Source organism: Hibiscus syriacus, unplaced genomic scaffold (assembly GCF_006381635.1).
Source record: "Hibiscus syriacus cultivar Baekdansim isolate YM2019G1 unplaced genomic scaffold, ASM638163v2 tig00111794_pilon, whole genome shotgun sequence".
In the NCBI taxonomy this organism is placed as follows: Eukaryota; Viridiplantae; Streptophyta; class Magnoliopsida; order Malvales; family Malvaceae; genus Hibiscus; species Hibiscus syriacus.
This window is the reverse complement of record NW_024063180.1, coordinates 30467-45222: the sequence shown is the minus strand read 5'-3', so window position 1 is coordinate 45222 and position 14756 is coordinate 30467. Positions and strand designations below refer to the sequence as shown.

At 33.8% G+C, this 14756-nt stretch overlaps 3 protein-coding genes and 1 non-coding gene across 4 annotated transcripts; 2 read left to right on the top strand and 2 right to left on the bottom strand.

Annotated features, from left to right (window-relative positions):
• The first annotated feature begins 739 nt into the window (after positions 1-739).
• LOC120170855 (magnesium-chelatase subunit ChlI, chloroplastic-like) lies at positions 740-2498 on the top strand. Its single transcript, XM_039178703.1, has 3 exons — positions 740-930; positions 1029-1144; positions 1297-2498. Exons 1-3 carry the CDS (start codon positions 828-830, stop codon positions 2347-2349), a joined length of 1272 nt encoding a protein of 423 aa, XP_039034634.1. The 5' UTR covers positions 740-827; the 3' UTR covers positions 2350-2498.
• Positions 2499-3373: 875 nt separating this feature from the next.
• Positions 3374-3447, bottom strand: TRNAI-UAU. The gene has a single exon. It is a non-coding gene; the product is annotated as a tRNA-Ile (tRNA).
• A 5203-nt stretch (positions 3448-8650) lies between these two features.
• Positions 8651-9184, top strand: LOC120170856. The gene is made up of 2 exons (XM_039178704.1): positions 8651-8799; positions 8895-9184. The coding sequence occupies exons 1-2, from the start codon at positions 8696-8698 to the stop codon at positions 9094-9096; spliced, it is 306 nt and encodes a 101-aa protein (XP_039034635.1). The 5' UTR covers positions 8651-8695; the 3' UTR covers positions 9097-9184.
• Positions 9185-11594: 2410 nt separating this feature from the next.
• On the bottom strand, positions 11595-13784 carry LOC120170810 (sodium/calcium exchanger NCL1-like). The gene is made up of 3 exons (XM_039178676.1): positions 13597-13784; positions 13402-13523; positions 11595-12426 (listed from the first exon to the last, which is right to left on the bottom strand). The coding sequence occupies exons 1-3, from the start codon at positions 13729-13731 to the stop codon at positions 11595-11597; spliced, it is 1089 nt and encodes a 362-aa protein (XP_039034607.1). The 5' UTR covers positions 13732-13784.
• Between the last annotated feature and the right edge of the window lie 972 nt (positions 13785-14756).

The following is a 14756-nucleotide window of genomic DNA, read 5'->3' as shown; positions in this document are numbered from 1 at the left end:
ATTTTAAATAATTTTAAAATAATTATTAGTTTTTACTATATTTCCAAAAGATATTAATTGTTATTAAATAATTTTTTATATAATTTTTTAATAATCCATAATAATTATAAAATAATATTTATTTATAATTTTTAACCGATTGATGACCCCGTACACCTAGACAATTATTTGAACTTAAAAAAGTTAAGATCAACATTTTATTTAACCAGTCGCTTGATGGGTTAATTATTTAATAGCTATTTTAAATACTTCACCATTGATTTTATTTTTATAAATTTATTTTTGAAAATAACGTTTGTATTGGTCTGCTTAGAGGTACTTAACGAGTTGAGCAGTTCGTGAGTAATTTGAACTCGATTTGGTTAAAATTCGATAAAAGTTTGATTATAGTTGATTCGACTCGAGATCTTAACGAGTTAATACGAACAAAGTCTAACTTAACTCGATAAATTAATGAATAACTCGTTAATTTTTTAATAATTTTTTGTAGTTATTTTAAAAAAATATTTAATTCAAAATTTATTAATTTTCTAATTAATTATAAAACATAATAAATGACTAATCTATTAATTTATATAGTTTTTTTAACAAACACGGGTTAAATAACTCATTATCGCACCCCTAGATCTGATATTCACAAGATGACAAAAATCAAAGGCAACGAAAGAATGAAAACCTATCATCTTATCCGGACATAACAAACCAATAAGAAACCATGTCAAGCTGCAAGTTTCAAGCAATCACAAAACACTGTGACAATCACAGCTGCACAACATTCACTCACCCCGTTAAAACAAAGAAAGAAACAACCACAATTGCAGGCGGCAATGGCTTCCGTGCTTGGAACCTCAACCGCAATCTTAGCTTGTCGGTCTCTCGTTTCTCCTTCCTCAGAGCCTGCCATCATTCCCTCTATCTCCATTAACCCAGGTACATTTCTCTATCGACTTAATTCAACCGCGTACTTTGCTTTACCAATGAATTCGGGCTTTGGGTAAGATTTTACTGCTTTAGTTACTGTGGTACAGGGCAGGGTTCTGGGAGGAAACTGTACGGGGGAATTGGGATTCAAGGTAGAAAGAGAAGGCATCGATTTCATTTTGCAGTAACTAATGTCGCCACTGAAGTTAACCCAGTTGAACAGGTATCTAATTAACTTTTTCATTTGAAGAAAGTGTTTGTTTTTTAGGGGGGTTTTTTTGTACTTATATGGCGCCCGGAGAATTGGGTATTTGAAGAGCAGGTGTATACTATTTGAATTCATGTGAATGAAGCTTGTGAAGTAATGATTTTCAGGCTCAGAAGGTTGCTGCTAAAGAGAGTCAGAGACCAGTGTTTCCATTTGCTGCTATAGTAGGACAAGATGAGATGAAATTGTGTCTTCTGTTGAATGTAATTGATCCCAAGATCGGTGGTGTCATGATAATGGGTGATAGAGGAACTGGCAAGTCCACAACTGTTAGGTCCTTGGTCGATTTACTGCCGGAAATCATGGTAGTCTTCAGTGACCCTTATAACTCCGACCCCGAAGATCCTGAAGCAATGGGTATAGAAGTCAGGGAGAAGATCACAAAAGGAGAGGAACTGGCTGTTACAATGACTAAAATCAACATGGTTGATTTGCCATTAGGTGCTACTGAAGATAGGGTCTGTGGAACCATTGACATTGAGAAGGCCCTCACAGAGGGTGTCAAGGCATTTGAGCCTGGGCTTCTAGCTAAAGCTAATCGAGGGATTCTTTATGTCGATGAAGTTAATCTTTTGGATGACCACTTGGTGGATGTTCTTCTGGATTCCGCTGCATCAGGGTGGAATACGGTTGAGAGGGAAGGTATTTCGATATCGCATCCTGCACGGTTTATTCTGATTGGCTCGGGTAATCCAGAGGAAGGGGAGCTTAGACCGCAGCTTCTTGATAGATTCGGAATGCATGCTCAAGTCGGAACAGTGAGGGATGCGGAGCTTAGAGTGAAGATCGTAGAGGAGAGAGGTCGGTTCGATAAAAACCCGAAAGAATTCCGTGATTCTTACAAGGACGAGCAAGAGAAGCTGCAACAGCAGATTGGTTTGGCTAGGAGTAATCTTTCTTCTGTTCAGATTGATCAGGACCTGAAGGTTAAAATATCAAAGGTTTGTGCTGAGCTGAATGTTGATGGATTGAGAGGAGATATTGTCACTAACAGAGCTGCAAAAGCTCTTGCAGCTCTCAAGGGAAGAGATAAAGTCACTGCAGAAGATATTGCCACTGTCATCCCTAACTGCTTGAGACACCGTCTTCGTAAGGATCCTTTAGAGTCTATCGACTCCGGTTTACTTGTTATCGAGAAATTCTACGAGGTTTTCGGCTGAGAGATGCACACACACGTCATTTTTTTCTAAACTAGTTGATTCCGAGTTGTTTTGCCATGTAATCTTTTCATACAATCAAACATTATGAGACATTCAGATCAATGTAGATTCTTGGTCTCATCTAATCATGTGAAAGAAGGTAAAACGAAGGATAGATTGCTTTGAATGAATACCCTGTTTAGGTTTCGGATGGATTATTAGATTTTTTGTACTTGTATTACATAGTTATGCAATACAAGGCAACTTCATTCAATCCATAACAGTAATTTTGTTCACATCTACAATGTAAATTGCAGCTATTTCATTTACCAAACAGATGAACGGTTGAAGAAGATGCTAAAAGAGTTCATAAAATAAATATTCACTACCTTGGACAAAAATAGTTAACAGTTATAACGTTCCAAGTGAAGGGTCCAAACCAATCTCTTCGTTAGTCTCTCTAGTCGCTGCATCAAAGTACACAATGTATGGCAAATTCATGTCGATTCATACCATAATATACTATAACTCAATCTAGCACACAACTCAAACCGACCCAAGTGAGTGGATATTCTTAAAGCTCTTTTGGTTAGTATGACAGCAAATCCCAACGATGCCATTTATCGATGATGCAGCTCTTTTGCTGTCGTCTGAGGAACTTGCTGGGGATTTGTAATGATGCAGCTGTTGAGCTAAAAATCTAACAGTCTCCACAATGGAAACGAAGGTGACTCGCCAGTCGGAACAGAAGATGATGTAGCCATGATCAGGTTGACCGTGCGGAGAGCCCTTCTAGAACCGATATATACCTTCACCTGCTTGGAGTTGAAATCTTTCACAATCTTTATTATTGTCTTCACATAACTGAATGCAGATATAATCAGAAACAACAGCAGACAAAAACTGGAACACGAATAATTCAGATTAGTGTAATAGCAAAGATCTTAAAGAGATAAACAAAATGCGGGGACAACAACAGTAGCAGATGTGGTAAAGGAGGAGGAGAGCCTGAAAATCAAAAGAGAAGAAGAAAATGACCTAAAGATGGTCCCAGCGGGGCTCGAACCCGCGACCTTCGGCTCATAAGACCAACGCTCTAACCAACTGAGCTACGGGACCTTGCTGATAAGCAACTTAAAATTATAATATATTTTCATGATTTAATCTGTCCTCTCTTTGCACATTCAAATTGTAATTTTTGAAGTTTAGTCTCTGTAGTCTTTTGATTTAATAATTCACTTTTTGTATTTAAAGAATTTTTCGTTAAAATTAAGTGCCTAATTTTTTTTCTCCGCTATACTTTTAGGTGACTACTATTAAAAAAATCATTAAATGACATGTGTCATGTTCAGATTTTTTAAAAATATATATTTTCAAATAATATTTTATTTTTAAAAAATAAAATGTATATAAATATGACACATGCCACTTAACTAGTTTTCTTTTTAACGGTAGACATCTAAAAGTATAACGGAGAAAACATTAGACACCTATTTTTAACGAAAAATTCTTTAGGTACCAAAAATCAATTTGAGTTGCACCTAAAAATGTAATAAGCCTAAAATAAAACAATAAGTTATTTCCATCAAAATATTTCCTTTTCAAATCAAGATTTATTTTGATTAAATTTTCTTTTGAATTAGAATTTGAGAGTTTTCAACTTCCGATACACTCATTTCATTTATAGAATTTGAATTTTCTTCAAACTAAAACAAATATAAGTAAATGAGACTTAATGTAGGCATCTCTGCTGGTCCTAGACCGATTCAAATGTCCAATTTAAAATAGGAACACACATAAATGGAACCAATTATATATTTAGTTAATATCCAAACCTTATCCTGTGCCTTTGTTTGCACCTAAAATACTCCACCATGTAATGAGAATCCATGTTCATAATGGCATGTGATAAAGACTAATTTACGAGAATAATGTATATCTAAAAATGAATTATCGTAATAATATTTAAAAATATCTAAAGAAATAGTATATGTTTTGATCTGGTAGTAGAAAGTCACATTAAGTTAAACGTGTATTTATTCTACGTGAATTGATACAATATGTATGTTGGGGTTTTATTTCATGTTATGAGAGAGTCATATATTGTTCTATGCATATAATATTACCCACATTAGTATTCTTAAAAAAATAATCATTTAAATTTTTATTTAAAATACTAAATGATATATGAACTTTAGTTTTATATAAATATAATGTATAACTTTAATTGGATTCATTTACAAACTACTGGTATAATCATTAACATAACACTATTTTATGTATACGCAAACAATTATATATAGGCTTAATACTTAAATAAGTGTCCAAACTATACATAAATTCTCGAATATGTGCCTAAACTATTTTTAGATCTATCCAGATGTCTAACGTTATAAACGTTACTCATTTAGATGCTCAGGCTGTCAACGATGTTAATTTTCCCTGTTAAGTGACCTGTGTCACAATATGGTGATTTTGAAATTTAGATTTTTTTAAATATTATTATATTTATAAAAAAAACCCTAATTTCTCTTAAATGATAAAAAAGGTCCCAAATACCTAAAATCCTTACATGCTATCCTTAACCCTCTACCGCCCCCTTTCCGATCACGATCACGACCGCCGCCGCTGACATAGTCCCTACCATCGTCCTAGTCATACGCCGTCGATTGGCCTTCGAGATCGCGTGGGATCACGATTTTTATCCTAGGGTTCGTTGGGTATAAAATATTGATTCACCATTGGCCAGTCATGATTTCATGGGGGTTTTGGTCGTTGGTGGGAAATGAGGTCGGATGGAGCTTCGTCGATAATAAAGGGAGATGGCCAATGTGGGTTTAGGGGTTGAAATGAAGGTTTTCAAAGTTTTTAGGGCTATTTCAAAATATTTTTTTAAAATATATATAATTTTAATTTTTTTATTTTAAATAAAAATTTTTAAAAGCACCAGATTGTGACACGTGTCACTTAACGGAGAAATTAACGTTGTTAAGGCTCGAGCACCTAAATGAGTAACGTTTGTAACGTTAGACACCTAGATAGGTCAAAAAATAATTTAGGCACCAATTCGAAAATTTAACTATAGTTTGGGCACTTATTTTAATATTAAGCCTTAGATTTATCTCATCCTAAAGAGAAATAAGTTGTCAATAATCTCAATTTTCAAGCCAAAAAAATACTTGAACAAAATCAAACATTTATTATGGTATTGTAAATTATGCTCATTAATTGTTATTTACTTTTCACAACTAAAATGAAATCTTTGTTATAAATAATCTTTTGGTTCCATTTGGTATTAAATCCTTTGATATTATGGTATTAGTAATCATCAATTAGTAGGAGATCTCAACAAGATTTAAGATATAAATTACGTAATAAAATATTTAAATTCGAATCAAATCAAATCTAAAATTTCAATTGAGATAATTTTTTTAAATACTGAATTGATCCAAATTAAGAGTAGATTAGAAAATAAACATTGGATTTGATTTGCAGTTTGACCCTCTTCTACCCTAGCAATAATTCAAATCAAATAAGAACACTCGTAAATGGAACTAATTGTATATTTAGTTAATATCAAAACCTTATACTGTGCCTTGTTTGCACCTAAAATATTTCATGATGCCATGAAGATCCTCATTCATAATGACAAAAGATAACGTTCTCCCTAACCCATGTGACCAACTACATTGCAATTGCCACAAATTTCAACCACACTTGATAATTTAATTGGGAAGAAAAACAGCAAGAACCGAGACAAATAAGATTTTAGGGCGAAACATGCTAGACATTAATTTATTCCCAAATTTGGTCTTAAGCTCACATCACATTATTTGGGTTAATTAATGACCTAATCTTAACATCAAAGATGTTTTTTTTTTCATTAGTGTGTCAGCCTGGCGATTTCCTTTTGTGTCATTTCATTTATTACCACAATTTTACAAATGTCTTTCCCATGCCAAGATTAGTGATTAGTGAAGGTTTTTTTTTTACTTAATTTGCTAAATCCTCATTATTTAATGGGATTATCTTCAAACAAAAGTTTCTTAAACTATATAAATTTGCAAATATAGAGAAATAAAGTATATTTATTATGAATATGGATCCAAGTGCTTTAAATTTGTGTTATTTTTGTCTAAATTTTCACAATGGATTTGCTGATGAGGAATCGTATTGTTTGGTCGAATTATGTTTTCCGCCCCTCTAGTCTTTGTACCTCTAAAATTTAACTTTTCTACTATTAACCATTAAAGTCATCTACTATTTTGACTAAGTAATTGAAGTCCGATCAATTATATAATTGCCAACGTGGCCCGATTAATAATAGTAAAAGTAGATATATTTATATTTTTTTCATGATTTTCACCTTGCTTTAAATTGATTATATGAAAAGTTTTCATTACCAAAACTTAATAAAAGTATGTTGGTGTTATAAATCGAACTTCAATTATTAAATCAGAATAACAAAGGAAATTTATTCCTAAAAACAAAAGTAAAGAAACTAAATTTCAAACACGAGGAGAGTCCAAGGACTAAAAGAAGGATTAGACCTATAATATTCCAAAACTTAGGAGGTAAGGCTTCAGCACAGAGAAAGGATGGGGTGCAAAAAGTACCTGTATATGACTATAGTATTATTTGAGTGGGCCCATAACAAACTCCTTTAAATTCCATGCAAATATGTTAGACTAAAGTGGGGGTGTGGCATTTACCAACTGCACATAGAAATGGAAAAGATTTTCAGAGATTTTTGGGACACATCAGCCATGGACCTTCCTATACAAATATCAAAGTTTCATATATTGACAAGTGAGAACAAAAAGAAAAAAGTATCAAAATCGAGGGACCAAAATGAAAACAAACAAAGGTTCGATGATTGCTAGGTTTTAAGTTACTTTTTTCTTTCTTTTCAGACTTTTTTCCTCATAAAATCTCGGAAAATCGAAGTAATGAATTTCAAGTTTTTCTAACATAGTATATAGTTCGGTTTTCTCTTTCCAAGATCTATTATCTGCTTAAAACATGGGCGGACTTTCCTTGATGCCACTTCTTCATTACGCATAGGTAGCCTCTTCCGACTCCACCTTTTGGGATTTTCAATTTTCCTTATATATATGTATGCCCCCGGTTTTTTCTTTTTGAATGATTTCTGTTTCTTCTTTTAGATTTATGATCTTGAAAAATTACTGGGGATTTCTTCTCTGTTGATCATCTATATTCTGATGTTTCGAGGCATGGCAGATGCGAGTGGCGTAGGTGATTATCATCGCGATCATGAAAGCTCCGCTTTGAGGAAGGCGAAGAAACAAAGAGTCCCCAAAAGAGGGCCTGGTGTGGCTGAACTGGAGAAGATGTTGCGTGAACAAGAGCAGAAAGATGATAACGGCAATGGGATTGGGATTGGAGGAATCTCTTCTTCTTCGTCGTCGTTAGTTTCATCACTTCCAGTTACTGCTTTTCATGGTAATGGCAATGGAATTTCACAGTTAGGCTCCAATGGTCGGAGTAAAGGAGTCTATGTCGGCGGATCCGGCGTGTTCTTGCCGGAACAAACCTTGTTGCCGATATCTTGGGGATTATCCTCGACATGGAAACACGAGGAAGCTCCTAAAATGGCTACTGGTTTCTCGTTTCCGTTGCTTGTTTCAAACGGATCTGTTCCTCCTCCTCCTCCTCCTCCCATGGTGCAGAAGAATCATCTTTCAGTGGTAAAAGCCCATTTTAGTTTTTTCTTATTAAATTTGTTATCATATTTCTACTTTCTTTTTTGGTGGACATTGACATGCATGTATTTTAAAACAGATGGATCTTTTTCCATTGTCTGCAATAACAACAACCCCATCATCATCTGCAGGGGTGTATCATCACGTAGAGCCCCCTTCAAACCAAAAACCTAGTCCTCACAGCTACATTTCTACACTGTTTCCCGAGGAAGACAAGGCAAGTGCATGCAAATTCTCCATCATTTACTTTTCTTCTTGTTTAAGTATACATAAAAATTATATCAGTTTCTTTTGCATGATCACGTATTCACGTTCTATTCGCTCAAATTTGGTTATTTGGAATTAGATAATCGGCACCAAGCGGCCAAGGCCTAGTTTCACCGTCGAGAGCTGGCGGCCGGCGCCTCCTAGAATGCAGCCGTTTCATTCTATCCCCCCACAGATTTCCAGGCTCGATGCTTTATCTTCGTCTAGCAACAATGGTGTCTTCAACTTTGGAATATCCCGGTCAGCTTCCCAGACTTATATTTTCATTTTTACCGTTAATGTTACCTTACATTCATTGTTTTTTTGTTTTACTTTCTCCATTATCAGAGATCCAGTGCCATTTCCAACGAGCCCATTGGAGCTGAAAGTGAGAACATATGCCAGTGACCATGGGAACCCTAATGCCAGTTCCAGTCGTCCAACAACTATTCAAAATTGTCAACCAGACTTGTCCAAATTCATCCACCAATTCCCTTTTCAAGTAAGATAGTTCAACGCGATTCTGTTCTCTTTGAATTTCCTTCTTTGGGGTTCTATCTAATTCAAAACGTTTTTTTTCTTCCATGAATTTCACAGGAAAACACTGAGGGGACTTCACTGCAAAGGCCATCATCATCATCAGAATCTGATGTACCAGTTTATAACAAGGGCTTCTTTAGCTTCTTATTGCAACCAGAAGATCTGCAAAGGGGTAGTACTTCGGCAGAAGCCTCGCTTTGTCTTAAACGGGAGGTTCGTTGTAATGAAAAAACAGGAGAGTTTATTGATCTCAACCTAAAGCTCTGAACTGGTGCATGTCTTGTAATGACCTCTTTAATTGGGGAAATGTAGTGCTCAAAACAATATTAGATTTATATATTATGCAAAGTACTAGAGAGGTTATGTTTTTATGGATGTTATAGATTAATCTAGAGAAATATTAGAGTTTAATCCTATATTTCTATTTTATGAGCTCGTTTCAAAATTTTTAATTCTAAAAAACGAAAAAAAAACTCCAGTAATTGAATATTTTAAGTTTATTAACTATATGTTAAGAGATTGGGATATAATTTTTAAATTAATTTTTTACTGTTTGTAATCCTCAGGGATAATAATGGACAGGATAAGTTAAAATTTTTGTTGTCGGCCCAAAAATTAAATTAAAGGCCATTCTTAGATTCATTTCGATTTTAATAGTGTTCCATTTTTTCAGTGAAAAATTTATAGTGATTTAATCTGAATAGAATGAATTTCACAATACTCATCATATTTATCACAAATGTGATAAAATAGAAGATTGTATAATGCGAATGAAATTAAAAGGCGTAACGAAAAGAAAGTAATTAAATAAATTGGAAATCAATTATTAGAAGATATGTAAACAATGCAAATTACAACATTTGATTTATGATTCAATAATTGATTTTAACATACGACAATCTAAACTCTTATTAAATATGTTGATTATAATTCTACAGAGACGTTCGAATGATTATTTTCATTGTTGATTAGATAATTCTACATAGACGATCTTAAGATTTATTTTATTCAATAACTTTATGAATTAAAGAGGTTATTCAAATTAGATCTTATATCACCATAACTCGTTTCTAGATTATTTTACTACTTATATTAGAACATGCTCATATTACAAATGAAAAAAATTTAATTAGTCGAATAAAGATTTAATAAATTAGAGTAATTAGTTTATGCAATTCAAAAACTAGTAATTAGTCTATGACAATGAATCTTTTAATTAGTTGATTAATAAATCATATATTAATAGCTAAATAGAAAATATAATTATAAGATTTTTTTTAAATCAACTATTTAGGTGAAATCTGAATAAAGGTTCATTTGGGGTTACGAAGAGTTTCTCTAAGGGTTCGGGGTCTATGCTTCTATGGTATACTGTTTAACCGATAGATTTTGATTAGATTATTATGTGAAAAGTAGTTTTCAATTAGGATTGAAAAGTATTTTTGAAAATATTTAAAAATTTTATTACTATATATATTCATTTTGTCATATTTTAAACATTTTTTGTAAATATTTTCCGAGGTTAATTTTCTAATCATACTGTTATATATAATTGTTATCGCAAGCGTATTATTCATATTTTGTTATGAATTAATTTAAGGCTTTTCAACTTAAACTTGCATAGGTTTCTTTGTTGTGTTGGTCTACTAAATTGATTAAACTAGTTGCATGGCTTATTGAGTAACTCGAGCTTCCATAGGTTACACTGATATTTATTTGTTATATTAATTTATTAAAGCCGACACATAGCACCGGTCAACACAGAGTTGTACTCGAAAACACGAGTTACATGGTGAGAGTGGAATCAAATGTATATCAAATGCCACTAACAATAAGTTTCTTTGAGTAAGATCAGAGAATCAAATTCTGGTGATTGCGAATGAGGTAAATTGGATTGGAAAATGATCGCTTTTGTCTCTGTAATATACGATCCGGATTAGTCGAACAATAGATCAGATACTGGTGGTTATACAAAAAAAATGTGTATATCAAATGCCTCTGCAATGGAGACAAAAGATGGCCACAAGGATGAATCCGAGAACCCAGAGGAAAAGAAAGGGATTTTGGAGAAGAGACCAGAGAAACTCCCTAGTAAGAACAAGAAAGGCGAAGAAGATGGTGCACATGATGGGCATCCTGCTGAAGGTGAGCCTAAGGAGAAAGGGATCTTGGAGAAAATCAAGGAGAAGATTCCAGGGTGCCATGGAAAAAGACTGAAGAAGATCATAAGGCCAACAAAAATGGAAAAGTTCAAAACTTCACAAATAAACTTACATGTGTGCTACCTGCAATTGTTTCTTTCCTGAGTTTTTGTAGTGTTTATTTACGTCTTGTCTCATGTTTGTGTTTTCTACAGGTTTCTATGTCATGGTTGATGCTTAATGTTTCTAGTGTTGTAATCTATTTAGGGGTGTAATTGGACTGGAAGACATAAGATTACGTTTGTCTTTGTATATTTATTTTTTGAAGTTATTTAATTCGTATTTGTTTGTTTTTGGAGTTGTTTAAGTTTGGTCTATTTAACATTCGCGAACATATTCGTTTATATGTTCAAAAAATAATGAATTATACTAGTCTTTAAACTCCTCAAACTTCAAAGTTTTAACTCCATAGTTCACTCCATATTCAATAAAAAAATAAAAATAAAAAAAGCGTGTTCGTAAAAATAAACAAACTCAACACAACTATGTTTTCGTTCGTTTGTTTACCAAATGCATGTAAAAATCTTGTTCATACTCATTTTATAAGAATTCTGGTTCATGGACTATTCATTGAACACTGTAATTCTCTTGAAGGAAATAATACCCTCCACTTCTGAAAGAAAAGTAGATCTATATTCATAAATTTGTCTAATCTTTGCAAGATTAAGACCATCCCAAGACATTGGTGAGAACATAAAGTAGCAGCAAAGACAGGGGGTATAACAGATACACCAAAACACATGTCCAGAACTGAAATTTGGTTCTGAAAGTGGCCAAAACTCCCATCGTCGTGCAAACAAGTAAAACTACCACAACCTGAGCCGACACACCCCATGAAATACCTCGTGCATATATAGTCCATCACATTGTTCATGAACACCGCACCATACACCTCTGAAAACGTTAGAGACGCAGCCTTTTCGGTCTTCTCTCTAGCCGAAGACACAGCCCTGAATCCTTGCCTGAAATGCAAGGCCAAGGGCACCACGACGTACGAAACCATGAACGAAGGCACGTTCGCCGACTCCGAGAATCCGACGAACGCCGCCACTAGGGGCTTAGAGAGCATGATGGTAGCGGTAGTCCCCAAAGTGACGAGAAAAGCAGCTTCGATGTAATTCCACCATGGTTGGTTGTTATTGACCTTGGCCCGAGCGCGAAACAGTTTTACATCATTATTTGCCTTGTTAAGCCAATTTGAGATTCCTCTCACGAATTCAGTTCCCTTTATGTTGGAATCACCAGAGGTGTCAAACTCCTGCATGATTTTGTTCTGGAAATCTTCTTCGTCCAGCCCCATCTCTTCCATTTGTATTCCCAGTATGAAGGCTCCAAGTTCAGCTGACGATATAAATGAATTATTTTTCTTATCGATCTTATGAAACAACCTGCAGTGGAGATTTTGAGTAAACATGTCACCAGGTCAAACTGTATGTAAGAAGATAGCTGAATGACTAGCTGCCTGTGCTTATGAAATCATAGCCACTAATCTTCATTTTCAAACCAATAGATTGAATAAATTAATCTTTTGAATATGTTAATTAAATTAATTAAATATAATATTGAATACATTTTTATTAATCTTTTAACATTTTGTAAAGTTTTAAATATTTTTTGTTGTAATAATTTGCTTTTTTTTTATAATATTTCTTTTGCTTTGGTTAGCCAGTTGAAAGAATGTCGCATGGTTGGTACTTGGTACACTTTTATCGTATATCATGACTTTTAAAAATTCATAGTTGGTGACAGCTGTATACTTTCTGTATTTTTATCTACTATAATTTAAATATATAGAACTTTTTAAAATTTAAAATGTATATTTTATTTTTGTTTGTGTTTTGGGATCAATATGGATCGAGTTTTTGATAAACTCGATCCGCTTAAAAAAATATATATCTCCCATTTAACAGTTGATACGAAATTAGAGAAATTTCACTCAAACTAAAATTTAGCTTATTTGGTAAATTACGCATCTAACTTAACACACACATATTCAATAAAATGGAGGTCTCATGGGAAAATTTATTAAAATAATATATAGAGAAATATTATTGTAATTATTTTTAAATATGTAAAAAAACTATACTATTTTTTCAAATTAAATTAAATCGGTTGGTTTTTTTTATTTTAAATTCAAACCCGATTCAATTTAAATTTATCTTTTAAAAAGTTTCGACGTAACACGAACTTATCTTTTAAAATGTTCAACATAAACTTAGATTATTATTATTATTTTTTGAAAAAAAAAGCCAATCTTATAAAATCAAGTTGAATTAAAACTTATCAGATATGAATCTCATAAAAATCCCAAACTGTGCCCCATAAATTCAAAGATAAAAATAAAGAGATGAAGAAGACATTACCTTTTAATTTGGAGTTCATCTGGCCTTCCATTAGGAGAAACAAGTGTACCCAACAAGTTCCTCTCTATATATTTACGCATCAAATATTCAAGTCTCCTGTTCTGAATCCACGGCTCAAACACCTGCAAATCAACTCCCCCAAACTCTCATCTCATCTGGATTTCTACATCAAATCATTTAAAAACCCTTGCGTACCTGATAAGTGCAGTAACCGGCTAGCAAAGCAAACGAAGTGAGAAGAGAAATCAGGACAATGGCACGCCTTGCAGAACTTAGAATTTTCGCCAGCTGAAGAATCAGAAATGGAATCATGGAGAGAAGCATGATCATTGCACTGTACTTAGTTTCAGCATCGGTTCTCACACCATAGCCTGCTCAGATATGAAAAATAAATGAAAATGACCCGTAAAAGTTGTTTGATTATAGAACAAATTCAAGAGAGGGACAAACCAGTTAAAGTAAAGGGGTGGTTGTTTAAAGATCATAGCTGCCAAAGGCAATGACAGAAGCCCAGATTAATGTGAGCATCATAATGGTTGATCCTGCGAGTATCGCCATGGAGATTGTTTCCTTTGTGTCAGCAGTTTCTTCGCTTGCTGAAACCCCATTAAGTAGAACCAATATGACTTGTGGGAAGATGCCGAGAACGTTGAACAAACTGGCACCAAAAATACCAGTTCCGAACGTTTGAAAGAAGAGATTAGAGCCGCTGGAAATGAAGTGTTGCGAGAGGGATAACAGATACTCATAAACCACCAAAAGGAATAGCTGCACCCATAGCCTTGTTGTGCAAGGTAAAAAGCCGTAAGTCGGCTCACAGGTCACCGTCGTCGTAGGAAGATGTTCGAGAACCCAAGATTCCTTTGTTCTATCCATGCCGTCGGAGACAAGATGGGCTTTCTCTTTATTAATGATGATTAAGATGAGTAAAAGAACGGCTATTGTGAACTCAAACTTTTCCATGGAGGAGCACTGTCGTGTTGCTGGAGCAAAGAAAACTTACGAAGGGGACGATTCTGGGAATTAATTCAAATTAAAGAGGTGGACGCCCAGACGTTGAAGTACACAGCTAATCCAACTACTACCGTTGATAAAATTGCAAATGCTTTCAAAGACAAAGGATTCATTTCATCCACTCAAAACCAAACACGTATAGGTTTATGATTTTAAAATACTTTAGTAGGGATAATTATCATGTTTATCATATTCATAGGTAGAATGAAAGAATAAAGTGACTTTAAAATATTATTATACATCTAGAACCAGATGTTTAGACGTTCGAATTCTGATTTTACAATTAAAATTATAAAAAAAAAAGTTGGTATAACTTCAATTTCTTTTAATAATAAACTTTT